Source organism: Pectinophora gossypiella, chromosome 27 (genome assembly GCF_024362695.1).
Source record: "Pectinophora gossypiella chromosome 27, ilPecGoss1.1, whole genome shotgun sequence".
Lineage (NCBI taxonomy): Eukaryota > Metazoa > Arthropoda > Insecta > Lepidoptera > Gelechiidae > Pectinophora > Pectinophora gossypiella.
This window is the reverse complement of record NC_065430.1, coordinates 5,553,569-5,569,313: the sequence shown is the minus strand read 5'-3', so window position 1 is coordinate 5,569,313 and position 15,745 is coordinate 5,553,569. Positions and strand designations below refer to the sequence as shown.

The following is a 15,745-nucleotide window of genomic DNA, read 5'->3' as shown; positions in this document are numbered from 1 at the left end:
TATCTTTATTAATATAACCCCCTCCCCACACACCTCCATACCCCCATACCCCCACCCCAAATCCCCATACCCCCTCCGGTAGATTGAGGGGAGACCTGTGCCCAGCAGTGGGACGTATATAGGCTGTTTATGTTATGTTATGTTTATGTATATTTATTAATATAAAAAATACCCAGACCCATGGTAGGCCAGTTGGTAGAACACTTGCCGCAGGTTCCAATCCAGCACAGTTCTAAACCAATGATGATTGTCGAATTTGTTTTCTAATTCACGTTTGGATCATAAATGATTGTCACGTGCTCAGCTAAGGAAAACATCGTGAGGAAACCCACGTTCCCAAAAAAATACATTTTCGGAGGTGTGTGACTTAAACTGTATTGGGCTGGTTTTCCCTTCGCGGGTTGGAAGGTCAGACAGGCAGTCGCTACTGTAAAAATCCGGACCTGTCAAATCTTCAGGTTAGGTAAGCGGAACCTGTGAAAAACGGGATAATGCTAGGGAGATGATGATGATTAATATAAAAATACATTAATTTAATGATAATCAATATTACGCTAACATTTTCACTGTCATTTTATCGATTGGTGCTAATATGTGACACTGAATAAGTCATGTCATTCTGTCAAAATACAAACAAAATCACGTGACACGGATGTTAGGGAAAAAAACAAACTTATCGATTTCGACAAAATTTATTTAATCGATCGATAATTTTATCACGTTGCGCTAGTTAGCCCTGCACTACTGTAAAAATAATGTTGACATGACATTATAAAAATAATGGCCCCGATTCCTGCAGACACCTCCTAATTTTATTTTAAGTTATACCTGTCATTTTCTTATCCGCCGAAAAGGAAAGGGACGGATGATTGACAGCTCTTAATTTTAGGAAGAATGCGAGTAAATGAATGAATAACCCGGGCGAATTAAAAAGGAATTTCGCTGATATACAAACTGTTTGACGTGTGCTGTCAAAATAATTCTGGCGGGTTATTGGCCAATGTAAATTTTTTAGACGGTTGTTTTAGATTTGTGCTTAAAATTGACGTGTGTTCCATAAATTTTTTGCTTGTCGATTACCCGTCCCTTCCCTTTTTGGCGGATAAGGAAATGACAGATATAACTTAAAATAAAATTAGATGGTGTATACAGGAATTAGCACCATTATTTTTGTAATGTCATGTCAAAATATGTCACTTTTAAAAACTATTTTTATTAACTATGTTTTGTTGACAGGGAACGAGATCAAGAATGGCAGCATGGCAATCTGGTGAGTAACAAAAAAAAAGAGTCAAATAAATTAAATGTGGGACGGCTTTTTGGCGGGAACGGGAACGGACAGTTGCTTTCTTCATTGAATAATGTAAATAATTAATACGAAGTGGTGTTTTGTGGTTAATGATCGCATTAAGTTAGTCGGAAAACGTTCACGACAGTGTTATTATGTCGGAATATTCAATAAACAAAGTGTATCTACCTATTTTCGCTTCGTGCCAACAAGCCGCTTCATAACTCGAAAGTTTATGCGGACTTTTGAGTTAATTCGTTTGGGGTTCGGAGTACGAGTCTGCTCCGAGGGTGGGGGCTTAGGTTTCATCATCATTTCATTAATCATTATGAAATAAATACGTAAGACATGGCTGTATGGGCATAGTTACCTTTGCCTTACCCTTCGCGGAAAACCAAAACAAAAAATAAAATAAAATGTGGGACTTTCCAAAACCATATTTACCAAAAACAATATAGGTGGCGTTGTGCAGTTTAAACGTGATAATAACCTATTTTCTCATTGCTCGGATACATAATTATTCGGAAATACAATGTAATTGCAGAAGCATATATAAAAATAAATGTTGCTTGATATTTGGATCACATTATGTATAGGGGTCGTTCTTCTTTTTTATAGACAATGATCTGTACTTAGTTCTGATAGGTTATATGTTTTAGAATTTTATTTAATCTTTCCATTGTCCAAAAATATAGGTAATCTTATTATACTCAAAATACTAGCAAAATACTAATCGGTACCTTGATTAGTGATTAACTTAGCTTGATTGTTTTTCACAAAATTCTGTGACAGAGTGGTAAATCAAAATGCTGTCTCCGATGAAAAGGGCCACTCTGTCACAATTTTTTTTTTGAATGCCCCTGCAAAGAAAAGTATGTTAACAAGATAAAGAGAAACTCTAAATAGTCCTCTATAGACACATTTTTATATGATGTTTTAAAGTACTTATTGTCGTTATAATTTTAAAGGTGTTAAATCCGATATATCGAGAAAATGTATTTTTATTGTCGAAAAAAAAGAAGAATGACCCATAGAATGATGTTGCTACCTGTATTGCTTCTCTTTATTTTGATCGGAATAATAATGGGTAGAATCTAATTGTGCCTGGTTGTAATAAAAAGAGTCATGATTTATACCCAAAAAAATAAATAATAGTAATAACAAAACAATAATAATAAATAAATAATAATAATTATTATCAATAATAATATATTATGATTATTTATTATTTATTTATTTATTAAATCTTAATACTAAAAATACAATTATAAATGCCCTGCAAAACTGTTTAAACAGTTTGTCTGCAGGAAAGAGTCTCTACTAATAATATGAACTTATATCTAATAGTCAATTAATAACATAAGTTAACTAGGAATAATAAGTTAGCTATTATATATATGTATATATTTTTATATATATTTTCTTTAGATGCTTATTATGTCTGTTATCCATGAAATTAGAAGGTTAAACGAAGAAAAAACTGTACAGCGCCTTGGTATACGAAACAGTAATTTATATGACGTGGCCAGATCTTAGAATTGATCGCTTCATGATATGTTCGATCATTTAATGAGACTTACGGTTAATAACAGAACACACATATTAAAATACATAAATGATCCAAAAATAACAATATTAACAATACGAACTTATTATAAATAGAAGATCTCCTCCAGCGCGCCGCACTGAGGCAGAGCGCCCAAAACGCTGGCAGCATTCCCCCTCTGAACTGCCAGGCCTATCCTCTGCGCAAAATAACTGCCAGCTCTCGGATCGCCAGTTGCCTCAATGAGACGCGCCGAAATGTCCTCAATGAGACGCGCCGAAATGTCCTCAACGGTTTAATTTGTGAAAAAAGTCAATGTGACGTGGTTTCAATGTGTATACATATTACTACTCGTGACCGTACGTATCCTGTATTTATTGATTGATAGATTCAATGTTCTCTGTATCCACCAGGACATATCAGCAGAACGTGTGGTAGGCTGGGGCATGACGGGCATGGGCTGGTCTCGCGACGGCTCCGACGACGAGTGGGGCGACGCCCCTGCAGACATCGGGTCCTTCTTGCACACGAGGCTCAGAGTCGACGGGGACAATAGCGCTGGTGAGTGGACACAACACGTGGTCTTCTCACACACACACTGGGTGAGTGTGGGGAAACCTTCTGGGGCTCCTGCCCCTTAAGGTTGCTCTCCTCGCCTCCCGTGGCTACGGAAGGGTCACCGGGTGAGACCCCGTTGGGGGAGGCCCAGTGAGCCGCCTGCGTTTAGGCGCGGGCTGGTCTTCCTCTTCTGTGACGTCAGGTGTCCGCTGTTTCCCTATTACCCATTGTGCCGCAAAGCTGTCACGTATTATGGTGACCCCTATGACCCCCCTCTCTGGGCGGGTCATAGAGGTATAACTTCAACAATCGCAGACCGAGCGCGTTCACCGCTGCGCCACCGAGCTCCTCATTTTTTTTAATTACGTACGTAAACTTTTTTTAATTATTATTTATTAATTCATTGATGCAAGTGTGTGTGTGTTTTTTTTATTCTGATCCATTATTTAACCTACAGACGAGGAATCGACCGAGGAAAGCTCGAACCCGGGCCCGGCGAGTACATCCGCGCCCTCGACTATAACTGGCTGCGCGGGGATAGCGCCGTCGGACATCAAGATTGATCTCATACACGCGCCACTGCTCGGCAAATGTGAGTATAATGAGTGAAAGAGAGAACAATACAAAGAGTAGGAATGAGAAAGAGAGAAGGTAGGAAAGGGACAGAGATATAGAAGGAAAGAAAAACAAAACATTAGAGTAACATCATCATCATTGCTATTTGTGTAACTTAAAATAAAATTAGGAGACAGGATGTCATATTTAATTATAATATATACGTCTGATATATATGGGTATATGTATGTATGTATTTATATTTATATATTTCTATTTTATTTTTTATTTATTTATTTTACTTTTATTTGTTTTTTATTTATAGTATTTATTATTTTATACTAGATGTTGCACTGTCCCGCACCAAATTGCAATAATGTTTCCTATCCACTGGTTGCCTGGAAGAAATTGCTGCTTAGCAATAAGGCCGCCAGATTGTACTGTATCTATCATCATCTGTGTTAATTTGTTTTGTATGTTGTGTGCAATAAAGTATATTTGATTTGATTTGAGACAGGTATAACTTAAAATAAATTTAAGTTAGTACTTTTTTTTAATTATGTGTTAACTAAATGTTATTATAATGTGCACAGCTGTAAATGATCCATTAAATAAATAATAAATAGGAGGTGTCTGAAAGTTTACATCACGAGCTCCACCGTGCTTCGGAAGGCACGTTAAGCCCTTGGTCCCGGCTGCATTAGCAGTCGTTAATAACCATCAATCCGCACTGGGCCCGCGTGATGGTTTAAGGCCCGATCTCCCTATCCATCCATAGGGAAGGCCCATGCCCCAGCAGTGGGGACGTTAATGGGCTGATGATGATGATGAGGAGGTGTCTGCAGGAATCGGTGACAGTATTTTGTTATAATTCCAGCAACGTCGACGAAACCGACCCAGTTGGACCCCCGGTTCACGGACGTCGTCAAACTGAACGATTACCTTCAACACGGCAGGCGGCCGCAGTTCTGGGAGGAAAACTACGTCAGGAGGGTTAGTATAAAAAAAAATAGTAGGTTTTTTTTTGCCGGCCAGCAACGCCCTTGATACCCGCCTCGTGTTGCTGGTGACTACGTGAAACGGCAATTGGTTAGATTCCTAGTTCAAGGATAAACTATGAAACATTAAAATTGTCTTAAAATTTTATTTTCTTTTAATTGCTTTCATTTTATTTTTTCTCATTTATTTATTTATTTATTATACCTTTTACGTTTACGACATTGCAGTGCCGAAGCGCTTATGCGCCGTGAAAGTTAAATAGAGGCACACTCAGGTGTCATTAATAGAGCATTACAAAACAGAAATCACAAAAATCACAATACTTAAACTAAAATTAAATCACCTTTCACTCATCATTCATAGCCTCAGAGACTCACGACACACACTCGTCCATTCAGTCATAAACAGATCATACTCATATAGTTTAAATTTATTTTCAATCATTTGTGTTAGTTTGTAATTGGCCTATAGTTATTATTAACATAACATAAATAGCCTATATACGTCCCACTGCTGGGCACAGGCCTCCCCTCAATCAACCGGAGGGGGTATGGAGCGTACTCCACCACGCTAATCTAAGCTAAGTGGAGGTGTTTTTACGGCTAATAGCCGGGACCAACGGCTTAACGTGCTCTCCGAAGCACGGAATCATCTTACTTTTTCAGACAATCAGGTGATTCAAGCCTGAAAAGTCCTTACCAAACAAAGGACAGTCTCACAAAATGATTTCGACAATGTCCCCATCGGGAATCTAACCCGGATAGATGATAGTTATTATTAAGTGGCTTATATTCTAAATAATGCTGTAAGCTTCCCTAAGACAATAAAATAAACATTACGACGGAAAATGTAACTTGATACTAACTCAGAATCATGGTCTGAATCATTCCCCTCAGTAATTGTTACGGTGTGACTAACACCCTGTATTTGGTCCCACAGGTTATGGAGGCTGTGAGACTAAAAGAGCTGGAGATGAAGCAGGCCGCCGAGATCCTGGGTGTGAGCTACGGCACCCTGTATGGACGGTATCGCGACGTGTACGGTTGTATCAACCGCCCGTACAGGTACGTGGATAGGTGGGTCGCTGTCAGCAATACAATTATTCAATATTCTTTATTTGCATACTATGATAAAATAAAATATAAATAAATAAATAATGATGATAATGATGAGCTCGGTGGCGCAGCGGTAAATGCGCTCGGTCTGCGATTGTCGAAGTTAAGCAACTTTCGCAAAGGCCGGTCATAGGATGGGTGACCACAAAAAAAAAAAGTTTTCATCTCGAGCTCCTCCGTGCTTCGGAAGGCACGTTAAGCCGTTGGTCCCGGCTGCATTAGCAGTCGTTAATAACCACCAATCCGCACTGGGCCCGCGTGGTAGTTTAAGGCCCGATCTCCCTATCCATCCATAGGGAAGGCCCGTGCCCCTGCAGTGGGGACGTTAATGGGCTGATGATGATGATGAAATAAATAAAACGACCTCCGTAGTCAAGTGGTTGAGCGCTGGGCTCACGATCCGGATGTCCCGGGTTCGATTCCCGGTGGGGACATATCACAAAAATTACTTTGTGGTCCCCAGTTTGGTTATTACTGGCTGATCACCAGATTGTCTAAAAGTAAGATGATCCGTGCTTCGGAAGGCACGTTAAGCCGTTGGTCCAGGTTACTACTCACTGATGTAAGTAAGTAGTCGTTATATGAGCCATGTCAGGGGCCTTTGGCAGCTCAATAGTAACCCTGACACCAGGGTTGATGGGGTTGGTAACCCACCTCACAACCCACACGATAGAAGAAGAAGATGGGAAATTTCTTTATAGAATATTAGTTTATAGAATATCAATAGATAGTACCCACGACGGACCAACTAGGACTAAACACGCTAAGTATGTTATTATCAATAACAGTATCTTACAATTCTTAAATTCTTTACAGTTTATAGGTACGGTCACGAGCATTAATATGTATACACTTTGGTACTGTCACATTAACTTTTTTGACAAATTGAACTGTAAGTCTCACTAAGTGTCAAATATGTTAGTGCGACAGAGTCCTAAAGCGGGTACGTTATATTGCTCATGACTGTACACCGTTATATCCCTACCTCGGTAAAATCAAGAAAATGTAGTTGTAATTAAGAAAAACATAGTCATCAACAGCAGCAGTTTTAAACCGAAAAAATGGTTGATTTCAGTTTTAAACGGTTTGGTTTGAATGGTTTTAAACCGGTCTTACATCACAGTCACGACCTTTCAAATTCAAAATTCAAAAATATTTACTTTTCAAAATTGACTTACAAAGTTAGCGCTTTTTGAACGGCAAAAAATTAAATTACATGTTATGTAACTAGCTGTAAAACTACTACCACATCGGAATCTGTAACGCTGAGGGAAAGACAAAGAAAGAAAGAAACATTTATTATTTAGGACACCACAGACACGGATTACATATATATACATTATAATGACATCACATCAGAAGTCAACGCACACACGAAATATTTTCTATATAGAAACATGGAAAACGAACACAGAAACTTATACCTAAATTATAATGTGACGTCATGTCGGCTTACCCATGTGTAGTAGATGGTGTCCCGTATAAAAGGTTCTTACTCAGCTTATGCCGCGGCGTGAGCCGCGACGCTGGTATTCTGTGAAACCTGAGTATTGAGTGAAGTATGGACATCGCGCCACCATATGTACATATACTTACTTACTATTATAGGTTACTTAGATATTTTCATAATATAATTACTACATAATATAATTACAAATAAAATATAGATGTAAATATGCATAATATATATTATTTATACAGGGTGTTAGTGACATGGTAACAAAAACTTTGAGGGATGATTCAGGCCATGATTCTGAGTTGATATCAAGTGGAATTTTTAACACAAAAATTTTCATGAATTTTATGACAGAAAATTCCACTTAATATCAACTCAGAATCATGGTCTGAACCATCCCCCTCAGTATTCGTTACGGTGTCACTAACACCCATACCTACTTGTATGGCTACCTGTATGTACCGGTACGGGGTGTAAGTGACATCGTAACGAATACTGAGGGGGCTGATTTAGCTCGTTATTCTGAGTTAATGTCAAGTGGAATTTTCGATCGCAAAAGCATAGAATTGTAAATAATTAAAAAAATACTAAAAAAAATCATGAATTTTGCGACGGAAAATTCCACTTGATTTTAACTCAGAAGCATGGCCTGAATCATCCCCCTTAGTATTCGTTACGATGTCACTAACACCCAATATATTGTGCAAAAGACGTGGCCAGAAAACCTCCCAGCACAGGGCCTTAGTCCTACTGTTTCATGTTTTCCTTATTCTATAAGTCCCGTTCCCAATACTCTCGTAACCGCCACGTCCCCTATTTACCTTACCATCTTCAACGTCACCCCGCCGCCCGTCTCAGCTATCACCTTCTTTCTCAGTGTATCAACAAAGAAAATTTTTGATAGAACCGCCCGCGACTTCTGGCAAGCCAAGGGGCCGTCTGAGGTGCTGGAGCGGTTACAAAGGGGGGAGGTCTCGGTGGAGGCCGCTTCGCAGGCGCTGGGGGTCACGCCGACCACGCTCGCCGCTTACGTAGCGGATGTTGGTGCTACTGAAAAAGGTAAGACATTTTTTTATAGTTACAGTTGGGTTACAGTCCGGTTATAGTTGGGTTACAGTCCGGTTATAGTTGGGTTACAGTCAGATTATAGTTGGGTTACAGTCAAGTTATAGTTAGGTTACAGTTAGATTATAGTTGTGTTACAGTTAATTTATAGTTAGATTACAGTGTTTTTAGTCATAATTTGTTTAGGTTACGTTTTTACGTAGCTGAAGGCTCGTTGGCTCCCCGGACACTTCGAATACAAAAATCTCATTCTTACCGTGTGGCACCTACCTAACGCGCTAGTGTGAGTGAGACAAAGTCCGCGCGCTCTACCCCTTACTCTTTTAGCAGCTTATGAAAATGAAAATTTATTGTAATAAATGTGGTATTCACGGCCATTTAATATTGAAGTAAGATCCAGAAGGGGTAAGGTTGGCGCCCGATACGAATTGGTGGGGGGCGAAGAGTTACCGTTCTATACGTAGTCATCATCACCAGCCCATTAACGTCCCCACTGCTGGGGCACGGGCCTTCCCTATGGATGGATAGGGAGATCGGGCCTTAAACCATCACGCGGGCCCAGTGCGGATTGGTGGTTATTAACGACTGCTAATGCAGCCGGGACCAACGGCTTAACGTGCCTTCCGAAGCACGGAGGAGCTCGAGATGAAAACATTTTTTTTTTTGTGGTCACCCATCCTATGACCGGCCTTTGCGAAAGTTGCTTAACTTCAACAATCGCAGACCGAGCGCGTTTACCGCTGCGCCACCGAACTCCTCTGTCAGTCCATTATAACCAATTATGTCCACGTTGCAGATTTCGAGCCGATACCAATAGAGATTGATCCGTCGCTGAAGATGAAGTCACCTCGGCCATTCCCCAAGCCGCGCTACAAAACGCCCACAGCTGGCGACAAGGTAGGATTCAAAAAGTTGTTTTCGTCGTCGCGCGCAGCCCTTCCGTCCTGTATGAAGGAGTGGAATTCTCTGCCGTCTTCTGATGGCTCCATCACAGCACAAGCTGAACCCTTATTGCCCTGCAGGTTATAGCAAAAGACGACTTTATAATATACCATCGCGGAGCTCCGTGCGTCGTAGTTTGCGTACGAGTGGAGTGCAAAGTTCAATCAATCAATCAATCAATAATACTTTATTGCGCAACAACATATACAAAGGACATAAACATACGAATAAAACATAAGCACAATAGGCGGCCTTATTGCTAAACAGCAATTTCTGCCAGCCAACCTTAGGGTGAAAGAAGATTATTCATTGGAGCACGGGCTGGTGCAATAAACATATAATGATACTAACATAACAAAAAAAAAAAAAAGGCTATACAATATAATACATTTATGGAGAATAAGAAAACCACTTCCAAGTTGAAGTATGAACTGTTTGCTTATACTTGTATGGCTCGCTTGGCCCTTGGTCCTTTGTATTGACACTTTTATATTTTAAATTTTAAAAATTTTGCATTATTTATGTAATCTAAATGCACGGTAAACTATATTTTTCTGTAACATCTGTCACACTGCATTTATGGCAAATAAAGAATCTTATCTTATGTTCCAACCTAGAAGGTATTAAACAGGAAATTTAACATATGTAATTTCCCCCTTAGCCGGTGCGCAAGGTGGTGGTGGGCAGCCTGGAGGATGAGGATATCCCCGCCGCCGTCATCGCCGCACACGATGCGCTTGCGCAGCCCGCGCACAGCCCCGCCGCTGCCGCCGCCGCCGCTGCCACCATGTCTGGTACTGTACTGAGTGACACTCTGGATTTCTATTTATGTGCCAAATTTTATCCGAATCGGTCCAGCGGTTTTGTATGGAGTGTGGATTCGTCTACAGAAATATCGAATAATGTTCAATGACCATATCCCTATGGAAAACTATTTTTATACATGTGTTAGTGATACCGTACCGACCCCGCCGGCGTTGTCGACGATTTCCCTCATTCAACGCCTATCGCTATCGACCCGCCAGGGTCGATTAATTCTTTCAAATATTTTTCCTCTCAGACGACGCCCTGAGCCCTGTTGTCTTAAACGTTTTACCGGGTGAGAGCCTTCAGCGCTCCCCATTAGTCCGGCCAAGTAGTTAATGCCATCTGCGGGAAATTTACAATAAGTCACGTCAAAAAAAAAGTGATACCGTACCGAATACAGAAGGGGATGAATCAGGTCATGATTCTGAGTTAACATCATGTGGAATTTTCCATTACATAAGTCATTTGTACCTGTGTTCTTTTTCTTTTCATTTATTTTAAATTCTAAAAGTTGAACACGACTACTTTAGACTACTAAATTTTCCAATAACACTGATAAAGTGATCCAACGTCTTTCCATCTCAACAGGCAAGTGGCCAACCATCCGCGTAGCGCAACTGGACACGCTCCGCAGCGACCCCGCGCCCACGCCGCCCACGACCGCGCCCACCTCGCCCTCGCAGCTGATGCGCACGCGCCCAGACCTGACCATCGTGGCCGCGCGCCGCGACAAGCGAGACGACGACCACGCGTGATCGTAATATACCCTATCACCACCAACATTATGACCACACGTGATCGTAACACCGCGGTGCCGGGATCACGATCCAACGTGGGCGCGGCGGACACAGAATTCTGATCTCGCTCGATCAGGTAAGCCGAGATTAATTTAAAGGATCTATGTGCAGTTAAAATGAAGTTTATTGTGATCATGACAATGAAATCTTAGTTATTTACTTTGATATTTATGATCACGAGGTTTTTGATCAGGAATGATCGCAGGATTTTGACCGCTTCGACCACTGATAAAAACAAAAAAGACAATCTCATACATAATTATATTCCATATAATACTTGTATAATTCAGATCAATAAAATATAAGATAGTAAAATATAATTATAAAAAATAATAACTGAATTTTATATGATGATCTTTTTTGGAAATATGAAAATTGTCGTGTAAAATAAAATATGAATATAGGTTTCATATTTTTCTGTTATTCATATTGTAAAAAAATGTTGATTCTCAAGTAAAGGAATATGTAATATATGTTATAAAAATGTAAGTTATGTGTATTATAATATTAGTTTAAATTAATAAAAAATATAGTGTCAATTCGAAGATTTTTTCTTAAATTTAATTTAAGTATAACCCGTCATTTTCTAATACGCCGAAAGGGAAAGGGATAGCCGATTTAAACTTGTCAAAAAAAGAAAATTTTAATACGTAAACTCAAAGATAAATTATACGTTTATTTTGTCGATTTTCTGTCCCGTTACCTTTTGGCTAGAGTAGAAAATGACAAGTAATACTTAAAATAAATTTAAGAAATGTTTCTACAAGTTGACACCGTTACTCTCAATCGTAGAGAGATGACTTAAGCCACGAAAGGCTATCAAACTCTGTAGTTATTATTTAGTGATAAATGTTATGATAATTAAAACAGTGTATATGTTATAGGCGTGTATATCAAAATGTAAAGTTGACGTTGACAAAATTGTATAGAGAACAAAATGAAATTATGTAGTTATATAACCATGGCGCCAATTCTGGCAGGCAGAAACTTTATTTTATTTTAAGTTGATAGGTTTAAAAATAGTGCCGTTCTCCTCTTACGGTTGGTGCAAGAGAGTCAGTTCAGTTTTAGAACAGTCAAATTAAAATAAATTTAAGTTATGTATCGGCACCAATGTCGAATTTACAGGACAACTTAAATCATAGTTTGATAGTTTTAGAAATAGCGCCGTGTTTAGTGAAAGAAGGAGATAGCTATAGCTAGTTTTAGAAATGTCAAACTAAAGTTGAGTTCCGTAGTACTGATTCGAGCGCCACCTAATTAATTTTAAACTTATTTGACAGTCCTAAAACTAGCTCTATCTCTTTCTCGCGATTATAGTAAGTGAAGGACGGCAGTAATTTAAGACCTGTCAATTTAAAATGAGCTTAAACTTGTGTCCGTCAGAATCGGCACCAGTGACAAGTTTATTTTTTAATTTGTCGATGGAATTAACTTGTTCGGACATCTTTTTAAATGAGATTTTTTTTATACAATTATTGGATTCAGATTTGGAACCGATCAAAAGGTTTTTGTTTCCAATTACTTATTTTAAAACTAGTCTTAATTTCGTAATATTTTTTTTTATTTCCTTTAAATATTTGTTTAGTAAAAAATATTAATTCTACCTACAAATTAAAAAAAAGTGAGTCGAATAGATAGATTCCTAGCGTATTAAAAAACCTAAAGTTTTTTTAAGTATCCCTTACTATATTATTATTTATTAATTTAGTAATAATATGTTAGGAAGTTATTTTTTTTAAGTTTTATGTATTAGTCTCATGCAAAATTTTAGTTTTACTCTCCTTATACTTTTTAAAAAGGTGGGCTTATCTAGAAGAAGTTTCTTCCAACCGTGTGTCAAATGAGATTTTATGTAGTTTTTATTTGTTTTTTTTTATTAGTTTATTAAAGGACAGATTTCTGTTGTTTTTTTTTTATTTTTTTTGCAAGATAATCGCGAAATAAATTAAAAAATCATATTTTGTTTTATGTTGCTGTTAAGGTTAAGGTCAATACACATAGAGGCGACTCCGCGAGCGTTCCGGGATGAGATTTTATATCATATTCGAGGCTTCTCTCGTGTGGGTTGTAAGATCAATTACCAACCCCATCAACCCTGGTGTCAGGGTTACTATTGAACCGCCAAAGGCCCCTGACATGACTCATCTAACGTCTACATACTTGAGTAAATATTAGCTGGTATCGTGCTCTCCGAAACACAGGTCATCTTATTTCCGGACTATCGGGTGGTCAACTTGCAATGCCCTATCCAAATTAGGAAGTAAAAAGAATTACTAAAAATATTAAATTAAAAACAAATATATTATTAGGAATTACTTTGAGGTCCCTAGTTCGGAGGACATTACTGGCTGATCAGCTGATTGTCCGAAAGTAAGATGATCCTACGTTAAGCCGTTGGTCCCGGTTGCTACTTACTGATGTAAGTAAATAGTCGTTACATGAGCCGTGTCAGGGGCCTTTGGCGGCTCAACGGTAACCCTGACACCAGGGTTGATGTGGTTGATACTCCACCTCACAACCCACACGACAGAAGAAGAGTAGGGGTTACAAAGTGATTTTTGTGGTATTTCCCCAACGGAATTCGAACCGGGGACTTCCGGATCGTGAGGCCAAAGCTCAACCGCTGGACTACGGAGGCGGGCCAAATAAAAAAAAAGGAAAAAGGGAAGGAATAAGGATATTCCGCCTCTGTATGTGTTGAACTATAGTCAAAATTTTAATTATGAATCTCTTAACGTTTATCGAGCATACTCCACCGCGCTGCTCCACTGCGGGTTAGTGGATGCTTTTACGGCTAGTAACCGGGGCCGACGGCTTAACGTGCCTTTCGAAGCACGGAATCATCAAGTATAAAATCCATTTAGTTTTTTCTTTTTATGTTCCTTCAACTCTTCCACAATGCCATCTGATTTCTGTAACACTACTCAAAATATTCCTACTAGATTAAAAAAAAATGTATAAATCATGTTAATAATATGAGAACCTCCTTTTTAATTTCTCGAAGTCGGTTAAATATTGTAATGTATAGATGAGTAAACATAGACTATAGAATAGATAATATTAAAATTATATATATATTATTATATTATATAAATATTAAGTAAAATTTAATATATATTTGTATATTAAAATAATTTGTCAAATCTAAGAAAACCGTCGTTTTAGGTGTAAGGAATGTGTAAGGTAGATATATGAATATAGGATTTTTGTGTCGCCTATAATGCTTTCAAGGACTAATGACTCTAAACTACACATCACCAGCCCATTAACGGACAAGTAGTTGAAATCAAATAAACTTTATTGCACAAAACTAAAATTTCATCAATCAGACATAACACATGAATACAGTACAACTTGGGCGGCCTTATTGCTCTAGAGAAATTTCTTCCAGGCAACCACCAAAAGGAAACGTGCATTTACAAACAACTTGGATGCGGGATGGTGTAATAAAAATAAATAAATAATAGTAGTATAGTAGTTAATGCCATCCGCGGCAAATCTACAACAAGTCACGTCAAAAAAAAACGTGTTTTGACGTTTAGTAAAAAGTAACTGATTTGACTAGTTGGAAACTAGCCTTTTAACATACCTTTTTTTTTGACGTGACTTATTGTAGATTTGCCGCAGATGGCATTAACTACTTGGCCGGACAAATGGGGAGCGCTGAAGGCTCTCACCCGGTAAGGCTCTCACCCGGTACCTTTTAACCTAAAGCAGTGATGTTTAGAACCATTGTTCTTTGAAAGTGTCAAGGGTGAAAGAAAAGTGCTCTGTATACAGGGTGTTAGTGACATCGTGCGAATACTTAGAGGTGATTCAGCTCATGAATCTGAGTGACCAACAAAAAGAACTCGAGAAACATTGTCTGAATCGTTCCCCTCAGTATTCGATATGTCACTAACAACCTAAACAAAAATAGTTTTCCATACGGATAAATATGGTCATTAAACAGTATTAGACAATTCTGTAGACGAATCCATACTCCATACTAAACTGCTGGACCGTTTTGGATAAAATTTGGCACATAGATAAATTCTTCTCTTCTTATCGTGTGGGTTGTGAGGTGGAATATCAGCCTCATCAACCCTGGTGTCAGGGTTACTACCGTCAAAGGCCCCTGACATGGCTCATGACAAATACATAAACATCCTATATACGTCCCACTACTGGGCACAGGCTTCCCCTCAATCAACCGGAGAATTGAAACTCAGATACTTTTCAGTGACGGAGCAAAAATGTCGTCAACACGACACACACGCGTGAAATTATGTGGTTTCTGCCTAACCCGATAGGAATTTATTTCCCACCGGGGTAAGCAGAGACTATGGAATTCCATTTGCTTCGATCCTGACACACTTCTCTTGCTTCCTCCACATTCATCAATCGTTTCATACACGCACGCCGGTTCAGAGTAGATCGTACTGAACCTTTTCTAAGGACATCTCCAATTTGCTCAGGAGTGAGTTTATACAGGGTGTTAGTGACATCGTAACGAAAACTTTGAGGGATGATTCAGGCCATGATTCTGAGTTGATATCAAGTGGAATTTTCCGTCGCAAAAGTATGGAATGGAATGGAAAAAATTCATGAATTTGCGACGGAAAATTCCACTTG

At 38.8% G+C, this 15,745-nt stretch overlaps 1 protein-coding gene across 7 annotated transcripts in view; it reads left to right on the top strand.

The window, feature by feature from the left end:
* Positions 1-13,264, top strand: part of LOC126378855 (uncharacterized) — a 57,240-nt gene extending 43,976 nt beyond the window's left edge. For 4 of the 7 annotated variants that reach the window (XM_050027322.1, XM_050027319.1, XM_050027321.1 and 1 more), the window contains exons 10-18: positions 1,237-1,270; positions 3,248-3,395; positions 3,850-3,984; positions 4,825-4,940; positions 5,886-6,022; positions 8,395-8,576; positions 9,379-9,479; positions 10,186-10,318; positions 10,920-13,264. In XM_050027322.1, coding sequence (XP_049883279.1) covers positions 1,237-1,270; positions 3,248-3,395; positions 3,850-3,984; positions 4,825-4,940; positions 5,886-6,022; positions 8,395-8,576; positions 9,379-9,479; positions 10,186-10,318; positions 10,920-11,086 — 1,153 coding nt within the window. In that variant the 3' untranslated portion in view covers positions 11,087-13,264. The remainder of the gene's footprint in view (positions 1-1,236; positions 1,271-3,247; positions 3,396-3,849; positions 3,985-4,824; positions 4,941-5,885; positions 6,023-8,394; positions 8,577-9,378; positions 9,480-10,185; positions 10,319-10,919) is intronic. The other 3 variants (XM_050027323.1, XM_050027324.1, XM_050027325.1) reach the window with 3 other exon arrangements.
* The last annotated feature ends 2,481 nt before the right edge of the window (positions 13,265-15,745 follow it).